This window comes from Nerophis ophidion, linkage group LG04, assembly GCF_033978795.1.
Source record: "Nerophis ophidion isolate RoL-2023_Sa linkage group LG04, RoL_Noph_v1.0, whole genome shotgun sequence".
Taxonomy (NCBI): Eukaryota; Metazoa; Chordata; class Actinopteri; order Syngnathiformes; family Syngnathidae; genus Nerophis; species Nerophis ophidion.
In genome coordinates, this window is record NC_084614.1 from 59,976,203 (window position 1) to 59,989,094 (window position 12,892).

At 43.1% G+C, this 12,892-nt stretch overlaps 2 protein-coding genes across 2 annotated transcripts in view; both read left to right on the forward strand.

Moving 5' to 3' along the window:
* Window positions 1–3,603, forward strand: part of gabra6b (gamma-aminobutyric acid type A receptor subunit alpha6b) — a 71,657-nt gene extending 68,054 nt beyond the window's left edge. The window contains exon 10 of the mRNA XM_061898613.1: window positions 3,218–3,603. Within this exon, the coding sequence (XP_061754597.1) occupies window positions 3,218–3,230 (13 nt within the window). The 3' untranslated portion in view covers window positions 3,231–3,603. The remainder of the gene's footprint in view (window positions 1–3,217) is intronic.
* A 3,252-nt stretch (window positions 3,604–6,855) lies between these two features.
* Window positions 6,856–12,692, forward strand: LOC133550454 (uncharacterized). The gene is made up of 2 exons (XM_061896437.1): window positions 6,856–8,388; window positions 12,683–12,692. Exons 1-2 carry the CDS (start codon window positions 7,103–7,105, stop codon window positions 12,690–12,692), a joined length of 1,296 nt encoding a protein of 431 aa, XP_061752421.1. The 5' UTR covers window positions 6,856–7,102.
* The last annotated feature ends 200 nt before the right edge of the window (window positions 12,693–12,892 follow it).

A 12,892-nucleotide genomic window follows, 5' to 3' on the forward strand; every position in this document is an offset into this window, starting at 1 on the left:
ATCCGTTTGCCAGATCATATTATGTTTAAGTTTAGTATTTCTTCAGTTTTTGATTTAGTTCTGTGTTATCACTCGGGTTGGTTTTCTTTGTTGCAATGGGTGCTGATTATTGTCACCTACCTCTGGTTAATGGTCGGGACGCTCACCCGTTCCTGGTCACTAATCAGAGAGCTATTTATTCCTGCCTCACTCCATACTCTAGCTGGCAGTTACGTTGGTTCTTCTTGCTTCCTGTTCCTGTTTTGGGTTGTCTTTTGTTAAGCTCTACCGTAGCTTCCCGTGCCATCGGCGACCCCGACGTAACAGTGCCGTTCCTACAGAATTGGGACAGAGATTAGACAGTTCTGATGCTACTTCAGAAGACATACAATTTCTGGGTCTGTTCCGCTTAAACATAATTGTAAGAATACTACCTCAGAAGGCAGAACATTGCCTGGTCGATTTGGTCCCTCCGTTCCTCATTCTTTGTGTATACACAATATTGACACATGGTGAGAAAACAAGCTAGATTTCCAAGGCTGTATTAAAGGGCCTTACTACCTCAGCAGGTGTAAAATTGTTAAATCGATTTTGGCCCTCAATTTCATGCTGGTGCCGTTTTTACAGAAATGGTAAAAAAGGAGGAACAAAGCAAAAACTTTTCCAGGCAATATAAAATGGACTTGCACTACTGGAAAATTACCAAATACAATTTTTACATCAATCCTGTGTCTGCGCCATTCATACAGAATTGTTATATGGCGTTTTAAAAAACAGAAAAAAATTGGGTTTTGCAGGAAGTTCTAAAACTACCTCAGACGGCAGAAAATTGCCAGGTCGACTTTGTCCATCCATTCTATGTCACTGCTTTTATACAGAAAATGTACAACATTTGCATCTTCCAGGTTAACAGAAATATGCTTACCATTCCACTTAAATGAGTTGTTTTATGATACTAAAAAAAAAATCAATGACTTGTGTGTTGTTTGGGAAAAGTTGATAATAGTTATGTGCAGTAAATCTTCATGAACTCAACTCACCTTAATGTGTGATCCTAAATTTGTGTTGGACGTCTTAGATGACGAGAGCAGTGATGAGTTTGGCTTACAGAGTAAACAACTAAAAATTAAGGTTCTGGGCATTGTTTTCGCTGAATGCATACACGTGTCTAAATATAGCCAAGGACTCCATTACTAAAGGAAACATCTAATCCGACAGAGAGAATCCCTCTGGCATTTCCAAGTTTCTTGTACTATTTTGAATCGTCAGCTTGAAGCGTCCCTCTGTCTCTGACTCCCTCGTCGTCATGCAAATTATTTATTTATATTTTTACATGTCACCTGACAAAAGTGCATATCTGTTATGATTTTGCTTACTGGTTTCGATGACCAGCCTTTTCTTGCCTCTGATTGGCCAGTCCGTAATGTTTCACCCTAACCTTAGCCGATTGTTGACGAACACCAACCAATCATCATGGATTTTCTCCGAATGTATGGATGTTCTCATTCATCCAGGTCATTGTATTTTCGCCATATTTTTTGGGCCTGGATTCCAAGCCCAATATTTTCTTTCTTAGTAGCCCTTAGCTTTGGTGTAAGCTACCTCACTAAGTGGGTCTAAAAATAGCTAGTTTAATGAGCCAGACCTGACGTTATTAAAAGCCAAGCAATACAAAATATTGATCATAGAGGTTCAAAATATCTTCAAAATAGTATGTAATTTGTTATTCTTATGTGTACTCCCGTACCTGAGCAGCTGTAAGGCAACTGTTGTAGCCGAAACCGTCAGGTACGGAAGTAAACCCACAGGTCTGGCTATAAGAATAACAAATTACAATACAAAATGTGAATGTGAATGTGAGTGCGAATGTTGTCTGTCTATTTGTGTTGGCCCTGCGATGAGGTGGCGACTTGTCCAGGGTGTACCCCGCCTTCCGCCCGATTGTAGCTGAGATAAGCACCAGCGCCGCCCACGACCCCAAAGGGAATAAGGGGTAGAAAATGGATGGCAATACAAAATATTGACGTAAAGTAAACGGTTATAAAACTTGCTTCTGATACAACATTAGAAGCCGTAAAAAGGCTGGGCCGATATTCAGTTCAGTTCAGTTTCAGTTTATTTTGAACATGCATAGGATACAATGTAATGCGTCACACAATTCCAATTGTTTCATTACAGCAAATCCAAAAAGGCGTAGGAACAAGCAGAGCTTGTTTTATCCTACCCCTTTTCATACCATGGCAATTTTTTCCTATGTCCTTGTTCTCTGTAACAGAACAGTGAACAACCATCCATCCATCTTCTTCCGCTTATCTGAGGTCGGGTCGCGGGGGCAGCAGCCTAAGCAGGGAAGCCCAGACTTCCCTCTCCCCAGCCACTTCGATTAGCTCTTCCCGGGGGAACCCGAGGCGTTCCCAGGCCAGCCGGGAGACATAGTCTTCCCAACGTGTCCTGGGTCTTCCCCGTGGCCTCCTACCGGTTGGACGTGCCCTATAATATTTTTTAACACCTAATACAACTAAATGAGTGCATTTTTAAGTAAGACCAACATATTTAGAGTATAATAAGTATCTTATTCCTTTTTAATAACATTGTTATTCTGAAGCTAACCAATAATAAATAAAACACTTCTTACCATTAATGTGACTTCTTGAACAGGTGCGGTAGAAAACGGATTGATGGATTAAAATGCATGAAAACGTTTTATATTTTGAATTTTGTTTTTAACACAGTGATTACCAGCGGAATTATTCATTACTTATCGTGTTAAGCAATATCAGCTAAGATTTATCTGAGAGCCAGATGCAGTCATCAAAAGAGCCACATCTGGCTCTAGAGCCATAGGTTCCCTACCCCTGGTCTAAACCCAGATCACAATCAATCAATTCCTTTATTGTCATTGTCAAAATAACACTGAAGTCATACATCTTAACGGAATTGTGTTTGAGCTTTATCTAGCGGCATAGAAACTGCATTGATGTGCAGGTTGACCATAGTTTCCATTTAGCATTGTCAAGAAGATCAGGATAAGAGGGTGGGTGGGTGTGGGAACAGTCCGATATCTGATGGGTGTTACGTTGATGTTGCAAGAATGCAAGTCCAGGGCACAATGCCTTAATAGTGGGGAACAATCCAATGTTTGGTGAATCATGCTTCACAATGCTAATAAGTACAAGTGATGCCATTACTCTCACATATTTATAACACCATGCTTTCTTTTCTCTTGTTTGTTTTCCAGGGATAGTGTCTGAAGCCGGAGAGTGCGGATGCCATATTTCACCACACACACACAAAGATGCTACTGCAAAGACACATGAGTGCGACTCAATGAAAAACCGGTCTCATCAACGTTTCATTGTGTGCGATGCATGCCAAAAAGTCTTTCATGATGCATTGTGAGTCTTTGTACGTTTGATTGTGTCTGTAGACTAGATGCGAGTGTGCAAACAGTACGTTAGGGCAGACACGGTCCTTCTCCTGACTGGGTACTGATCTTTACTCGTTAGGCTGAGGCACAGCAGGCTCTGCTATACTTCTTCACGACTGCAATATGCATGCGACATGAGAGATTTAGCATGTGAAAGGATGGAGTGATGATTTATCCTCTCCAATGATCACTTCACACTCAGTCCCTATCATTTCCCTCTGCGCAATGGAGCTAAAGAGGACGTGATGCAACATCTTCAAAATAAAAGTGCATCCAGGTGAGCCAGGTTTGAAACTACGGTGTGATGCATCTGGTTTTGTGCAGGGTTATGCTCGATTTGTTTGTGTTCAAGCCCTACTTGTCAGCATCTGCGTTTAAAAAAAAGGATAAATTACCTCGGAAAATCCGAGAAAAATCTGACAAAAATGTGAATATGCTTATGTGTTGGCGTTTAGATGGCGCCATACGTCAGCTCCTTCTCTGCATTGTATGTACAAACAAGTCAGAAATAGGACTTAACTGGTGTTAGATAGATAGATAGATAGATAGATAGATAGATAGATAGATAGATAGATAGATAGATAGATAGATAGATAGATAGATAGATAGATAGTTAGATAGATAGATAGATAGATAGATAGATAGATAGATAGATAGATAGATAGATAGATAGATAGATAGATAGAGAGATAGAGAGATAGATAGATAGATAGATAGATAGATAGATAGATAGATAGATAGATAGATAGTACTTTATTGATTCCTTCAGGAGAGTTTCTTCAGGAAAATTAAAATTCCAGCAGCAGTGTACAGAGTTGAGATCAATTTAAAAAAGTAAAAAGTAAATAATGGGGGTTTAAATGGAAACAAAATAGAGAAATATTACAATAAAAATAAAAATAAAAAGCAACAATGGGAATAAAAATATAACAGTAAAATAAGAATATAACAAGAGAAACTAGGCAGTAGTGACCATGTTATGAAAAACGCATTGCACTGTTATTGTTAACCTGAATATAAGACACCCTCTCCCCAGAAATACAATCATCTTATATTTGAAGTCTAGTGATGTACACATGCACACCAACAGGTGGCGCCAAATGACTTCTACCCCCAAAGTACGTACAAAAAAGTCATTACCCTGATGTAACTGGTGTTAATCCCGATTTATGACACTTTTACCGAGACCAAAAAAATAATAAATTTTTTTTACAAATACAAGTCATCTTATATTTGGAATCTAGTAGTGATGAACCCATTCACAACAACAGGTGGCGTCAAGCGGCTTCTCCACTCATTGTATATGAGTCAGAATTTGGATTTAACTGGTGTTAACCCACGTATAACACCCCCCCTAGTGAGAAGAATAACCAGAAAAATATGTGTCATCTTATATTTGGAGTGTAGTTATGTACACATGCACACCAACAGGTGGCGCCAAAAGACTTCTCCTTCAATAGTACTTAAAGGGAAGTCACAACCTGGACTTTAACTGGTGTTAACCTGAACAAAAAACACCGTCCCCTGCCAAAAACAATCAGAAAAATATGTAGCATCTTACATTTGAAAAAAATAATCTAAAAAAATATGACTCAACTTATATTCAGTGTATGAACATAGTCACACCAACAGGTGGCGCCAAACCCCTTGTCCCCCATAATATATACAGAAAATGTCATAAATATAAGACATCGTCTGGAGAAAATGTTTGTACCATATTGTATTTGAAGTCTATGATGTACACCAACAGGTGGCGCCAAATCACTTTAACCTGTAAAGTATGCACAAAAAATCTAAACCCTGATTTAACTGGTGTTAATCCAAATGTAAGACGCTTTTACAGAGCCAAAAAAAAAAAAAATCGAAAAGATACATGTCATCTTATATTTGGAGTCAACTAGTGACAAACGTATCCACAACAACAGGTGGCGCCAAAGCATTCCTACCTCCCTAGCATATGCAAAAAAGTAATAACTCTTCTGAGATAAACATTCAGAAAAATAGGTGTCATCTTATATTTGGGGCCCAGTGATGGACGCATGCACACCAACAGATGGCGCCAAACGACTTTGCTCTCCAAAGCGAGTCGGAGCTTTTATTCCTGTCACTCACGAGCCAGTGATTTAGCAAATTACAGAGACTTGCGGGAAATAAGTCTCGAGGTTAGCAAACAACAGAGTTACTAAGTTAATTTCAAGATAATGGTTAAGATTCAAACACAATTGAAAAATGGTGGTGATTTATAAGTAAAATCCAGTTTATTTATTCTTTTGTACAATTAAGCTGTTTTTTTTTGGGGGGGGGGGGGGGTAGCTGACATTGATGACATGTTTAAAAATACTTCTATATTTTGTTTTGGGAAAAAAATAGCAATTTAGTTATATTCAAACAATTCAGTAGGATTTTTATCTGACAACATGTTATTTGACTTTTAATGAAATTAAACAATGGATGTCCGCTAACTTTTTGCAACTCAACGCCAAAAAAACGAAAATGCTGATTATCGGTCCTGCTAGACACCGACCTCTATTTAATAATACAACTTTAACATTTGACAACCAAACAATTAAACAAGGTGACTCGGTAAAGAATCTGGGTATTATCTTAGACCCAACTCTCGCGTTTGAGTCACACATTAAAAGCGTTACTAAAACGGCCTTCTTTCATGTCCGTAATATCGCTAAAATTCGCTCCATTTTTCGCCCAAATTTGTGGTCCTCTCCAAGGTTCTCATAGTCCTCATCATCACCGACGTCCCACTGGGTGTGAGTTTTCCTTGCCCTTATGTGGGTTCTTCCGAGGATGTCGTAGTCGTAGTGGTTTGTGGAGTCCTTTGAGAAATTTGTGATTTAGGGCTGTATAAATAAACATTGATTGAAATGTATTTGTCTTTTTAGTACCATGTTGGAGGACAACATTTGTTGTGATCCGGCTTCCGGATCACACATCTCTAGCATGTTTATGTCCTTTTTGTATTGTCCTATGTTTTGATCATGTTTTGCACTCTACCGATCCCGTTTGTTAGCGCACTTCCTTGTTTTGTATTGTCACCATGGCAACCTAAGTACGCCTCCTGCACGGACTCATTACGCACACCTGTTTTGAATTATTTGTGTTGTATTTAAGACCACCTGCTACCTTAGTTCCTCCTGGCTGTTTTGTTTGCTACTTGCAACACGCACGTTGGTTCTTATTTTTGTAATCACTATTGCTAAGTCTCGCCTTAGCTTTGCGTGCGCTCTGCACCTCTATTCCTGTACTCTGCTCTCGTTGCTAATTATTAGCATATCTCTCCGTGCATTCGGCACGCCTTTTCTTTGCATTTTGTACCAGTATTATTTTTGTTTTTGTATTAAATCTTATCTTACCTGCAACTCCTGCCTGTCCTGGTCCTCTTGCATCCCTGGGGTCGCAACACGCATCCATTATGCCTCGCCATCGTGTCAGAAAACAGCCAGCACAACGCCGCCTCGCAGTGGACCACCAAAAGTCTTCCCTTCGCCAAGCCGCGAAGACATTTTTTCCCCGGACAGCAGCGCGCAGACAACAGCCCAGTACTCTTCCCTGAGGTTTGGAAGTTTTGTTTTTTCTCCATATTCCAACCACTCTTCCGACTGGGCTGTAAGGCCAGGGCATACCTCCGGCCCACCGGTCCATCACGGTGACGTCATTTCGTCAACGCCCCCTGGTGACGTAATGCCTTCCACCATTGATGATATTTTCACCGAAGATTTTTTTATTGTGGACGATATATCTCAGCCATTTTCCAAAGACTTGGACAGTAATAATACTTTCACACAGTATCAGGACATTTATATTGATTCTAGTCACCCTCAGTATATTATTAATTGTCAAGATCAGCCTCCCATTACTTTGGCCCCACCCCCTATGGTTCAAGCCCCGCCCACCTCTCAGCCTATTACACGTCCTACCCCCACGACACCTGATTTTGAAACTGACTTAGAAAAATATAGTTCTGCCTGGATGGACGAGTGGTACAGGAGAGTTTTGATTGAACTGGAGCTGGAGGGGAAATTTCTTGCTGCTCAGAACAATCCTCTCCTCGTACAGACTAATGGGGTGGAGTCTACCCTCCTCCTGACCTCCCACCACCCACCCTTAGGGTCAATCGCTGACCATAAGGAGGTCGTCTGGAATCCGCCTCTTGGGGGATGGGCTGGTACTAGCAGCTGTGTTGCGGAGGTAGCACAGCTGCGACCCACTCAGCCGAAACGACCAGCTAGACTTCCTCCACCTGTGCGCAGTCCAAGTGCTAGTCCAACTCGTAGACGGAGTCGTAGTCCGAGTCCTAGTCCAAGTCCTTGTTCAAGTCATTCTCTTAATGGTAGTCCAAGTCCCGGTCCCAGTTACGTACCTTCGTGTAGTCTTGATCGTAGTCCTTGTCCTAATTCCCCTCGTGGTCTTAGTCCTCACAGTAACCCTAGTCCTTGCCCAAATTCTTGTCCGAGCCCCAGTGTCACTGTAAGTCCTAGTCTTTGTCCAAGTCCTTGCCCGAGCACCAGTATGATTGTAAGTCCCAGTCCTTGCCCTAGGTTGACCTCAAGTCCTAGTTCCTGCCCAATCCCTGGTTCGACTGTAAGTCCTGGTCCTTGCCCAAGTCCTTATAAAAGCACTAGTTTGATTGTAAGTCCTGGTCCTCACACAAGTCCTTGCCCAAGTCCTAGTGTTAGTCTAAATCCTCATAGTAGTCCTAGTCCACCTCTCAGCCAGTCTCTTAGTGCTCCTCGGCTGAAGCCGACTCCTGCTCCTCGGCTGAAGCCGACTCCTGCTCCTCGGCTGAAGCCGACTCCTGCTCCTCGGCTGAAGCCGACTCCTGCTCCTCGGCTGAAGCCGACTCCTGCTCCTCGGCTGGAGCCGACTCCTGCTCCGCGGCCGGCCTCTGCACCTGATCCGCTGCCGGCCTCTGCACCTGATCCGCTGCCGGCCTCTGCACCTGATCCGCTGCCGGCCTCTGCACCTGATCCGCTGCCGGCCTCTGCACCTGATCCGCTGCCGGCCTCCGCACCTGATCCGCTGCCGGCCTCCGCACCTGATCCGCTGCCGGCCTCCGCACCTGATCCGCTGCCGGCCTCCGCACCTGATCCGCTGCCGGCCTCCGCACCTGATCCGCTGCCGGCCTCCGCACCTGATCCGCTGCCGGCCTCCGCACCTGATCCGCTGCCGGCCTCCGCACCTGATCCGCTGCCGGCCTCCGCACCTGATCCGCTGCCGGCCTCCGCACCTGATCCGCTGCCGGCCTCCGCACCTGCTTCGCTGCCGGCCTCCGCACCTGCTTCCCTGCCGGCATCCGCACCTGCTTCCCTGCCGGCATCCACACCAGCATCTGTGCCTGCTTCGCGGCCGGCCTCTGCACCTGATCTGCTGCCGGCATCCGCACCTGCTTCCCTGCCGGCATCCACACCAGCATCGGTGCCTGCTTCGGTTGCAGCCCCCGCGCCTTCGTCTGCTGCTGCCAAGCCTAGTCCTCCTCCACGTCGGCCACGGGTGTGGCCGTACCCCGGGCGTCCGCCTCAGCAGGCGCGTCCACCTCCACTCCGGCCACGGGTGTGGCCGTACCACGGGCGTCCCCCTCAACGGGTGCATCCACCTCCACTCCGGCCACGGGTGTGGCCGTACCACGGGTGTGGCCGTACCACGGGCGTCCCCCTCAATGGGTGCGCCCACCTCCACAATGGCCACGGCTGTGGCCCTACCCCGGGCATCCTCCTCGTAGGACGTGCCCGGGTCTTCGTCAGCAACTAAAGTGGCCTCTGCGGGTTCGCCCGCCTGGACTGTTGTGGCAGGGACGTTCCTTACGCCGCCGCCACCTAGCGTGTCCTCGGTGGATCCGGGGACACAGGACTTATCGACCCTCCACCAGGTCCTCCCTCCACCCTCCCTTCATTTTCAGACTGTCTCATTGTGGGAGGGGGTTCTCTTTATTGCTGTTTTTTTGGGGGGCATCTGGGATCTGCCCCTTAAGGGGGGGGTAATGTTGTGATCCGGCTTCCGGATCACACATCTCTAGCATGTTTATGTCCTTTTTGTATTGTCCTATGTTTTGATCATGTTTTGCACTCTACCGATCCCGTTTGTTAGCGCACTTCCTTGTTTTGTATTGTCACCATGGCAACCGAAGTACGCCTCCTGCACGGACTCATTACGCACACCTGTTTTGAATTATTTGTGTTGTATTTAAGACCACCTGCTACCTTAGTTCCTCCTGGCTGTTTTGTTTGCTACTTGCAACACGCACGTTGGTTCTTATTTTTGTAATCACTATTGCTAAGTCTCGCCTTAGCTTTGCGTGCGCTCTGCACCTCTATTCCTGTACTCTGCTCTCGTTGCTAATTATTAGCATAGCTCTCCGTGCATTCGGCACGCCTTTTCTTTGCATTTTGTACCAGTATTGTTTTTGTATTAAATCTAATATTACCTGCAACTCCTGCCTGTCCTGGTCCTCTTGCATCCCTGGGGTAGCAACACGCATGCATTATGCCTCGCCATCGTGTCAACATTGGAAATAAAATATTTTTGGAGAGGTCAAAATGAAATCAAAGGAAACCATGCCAGGTGTAAATGTTCTGTTCTAATGTCTCTTTTTGCTAGCTTTGCACACAGATAGCAGGTTGACAATACTGACTCCAGCAGAGTCTTTACTGAAACGCAATGTAAAACTGAACACACAGAAATAAAGTATGTCAGTATAACTTACATGACATACAAAATAATGTATCAGTGACATTCCAGCATAATTAGTGCATTAAAACCAATGTGGTAGCTTGATGCTAATTTACATTGGATATGCCATGCATAAGCTACCGGTTAGCATGTTTACTGTTTATTGCAAATTGAAGTATACAACTAAGAATGTGTGTAACATTACAATCAAACATCTAGTGTGTTGTAAGTAGAGTACTTAGACTATAACTACTTTGTAGGGATCAACAAAGGACAAGACTGGTACATTCAACATAATGAAAGTAGACCTCTTGACTACGGCAAGACAACTAGGACAAATGGAAGTGAATGCATACTGGCAAATGGGACAGGAATGCACCAGGAATGCACCCACTGGGCAGGGCTGTTAAACTTGGGTTGACAGCCCAAACTTTATACATAAAGACAAGCAGTCTGTAAAGGTTTCAGTTTGCGGACTTTGGAGCAGTGAAGAAAGATGCATGCAGTTGCACCTAAAAGCCTGCAGGGACAGTGTTGTAATGTGACTTTGCTTCATACAAACGTACTTTTGCAGGTTTAAGTTGCTTACAATATATGGAGACAAATTGTCAGGTTCAAATACTGATGACATCTATTAAACAAGACAAAAAGGCAAAGAATCAAACAGAGACAGAATTAAATTTAGACTGGGATCCGAGGAGAGGCATGGGCATTGTACTGTCTGTACAAATCCTACACCATGCTCTACCCCAAGATCGTTTTCGTGCTTCTTTATTTGATTTTCACCCCCCTTCTTCCCACAGCTGCTTCCTCGTGGAAGTGGGTCGTGACCAGCATTGCCTTCGGTTCCCGAACAGATCAAAGAAAGTCCTATAAAATAGATCAAAGAGGGTCCCATGAAATAAATCAAAGAGAGTTTGTAAATATACTTAAAACAGTTCCTCTGGAAGTTGGGCAGATTCTGCCATCCGTCCGCTTGGAAGTCCAGCATTATTCTTGGAAAGTTTCAGCCTTTAGTCTTCTTAAAGTTAAAGTACCATTGTTTCTTGTCCGGAACACAATGTAATACAAAGTTTTATTTGATAATTTACACACAATTTTTCTGACACAAATAATGGAAATTACTCAAGTTTGGCTATCTGTCTATAAATGGGCTTGGCAGTGTATGATAATAAAGAATATGAGGGAAATGTTATGTACACAGTTTGGTATAAAACGGGATAAAGAAAAAACACATTGAGGTCATTACAGTTTCTATGCATTTACGTACATGTACAATACGGCCTTTATGTATCAGGCAACAGCCTAATTTCATGTGGTATTATTAGACTTCTTCTTTAAAAATGTACCTAATTAGTAAGAAAAAAAATTTAAGTGTTTGTTAGTTTGTAATTAAAATGAGAGCTTCTGGCTTCTTGTTCCCGTTTAACCATATGGGAGAAAAATAGAAACCCTCATCCCAGAATCATCAATTACACAGAATGCCAAAACACGTTTATTAATAATCCACTTGTGAGGATTATGCGGAATTTAGTGATGCGATGGTTCTCCCGCTAACTGAGCGGCAGGAAGGTAACATGTTGTGTGGAGTAAATAATTGTACCTCACGGCATCCATCATCTTTGTCCTCATTAAGAGTGTCTCTTATTAACTCGGGCACCATTTGAAATGACAACCATGTACCCAATAATAAAGTCCCTAAAGAAAAAGTGACTATATATAAATATGATGTACTTTAGTTTACATGAAAAATAAATTAATACAGAAATCAATGTGAGAAATGTATGGAGGAACTACAACACCCAAAACCAGTGTAGTTGGAACATTGTGTAAATTATAAATGAAAACCGAATACAAGGGTAAGTAAATCCTTTTCAACCTATATTCAATTGATTGGACTACAAAGGCAGGATACTTAACATTAAAATTGGTATATGTGCCAGCAAAATGGATATATGGATGGTACAGCAGAGGATTGGGAGAATGTCATGTGGTCAGATGAAACCAAAATAGAACTTTTTGGTATAACTCAACTCGTCGTGTTTGGAGAAAGAAGAATACTGAGTTGCATCCCAAGAACACCACACCTACTGTGAAGCATGGGGCTGGATGATTGACAGGACAATTGATCTGTGTTAAGGAAAGAATGAATGGGGCCATGTATCGTGAGATTTTGAGCCAAAACCTCCTTCCATCAGTGAAGGCTTTGAATGGTTGACCAAATACTTATTTTCTAACATAATTTATAAATAAATTCTTTAAAATTCCTACAATGACAATTCCTGGATTTTTTTTTTCAAATTCTGTCTCTCACAGTTGAAGTGTACCTCTGATGAAAATTACAGACCTGTGTCATCATTTTAAGTGGGAAAACTTGTACAATCGATGGCTGACTAAATACTTTTTTGCCCAACTGTATATACATATACTGTAACCATATAACACTATTGCACATTATAGACCAAAAAGATAAAAAATAAAAAGACATGACACATGAAGACATGATGGACACTTTGTGCTCACTCAGTGTCTGTTTAATGCTACTATGGCTCTTGGGTATAAACTGTTTTTTAATCTATTTGTGCCTGCTTTTAGCACCATATAGCGTCTGCCCGAGGGTAGCAGTTCTAGGTGGAATTAACGTCCGACATCACTGAAGGCCTAGGTGGGAAACGCACGGCCCGCCACTTGTCACGCTGCAGAAAAAGAAAAAACTTATTGTGCAATAGGCCGAGAGTTGGTTGGCGACCGAGAGTGGAGTTGGCTCTCTTGGTTGCTTTGTTGGGTCTGCTCCTGTCTCTGGCA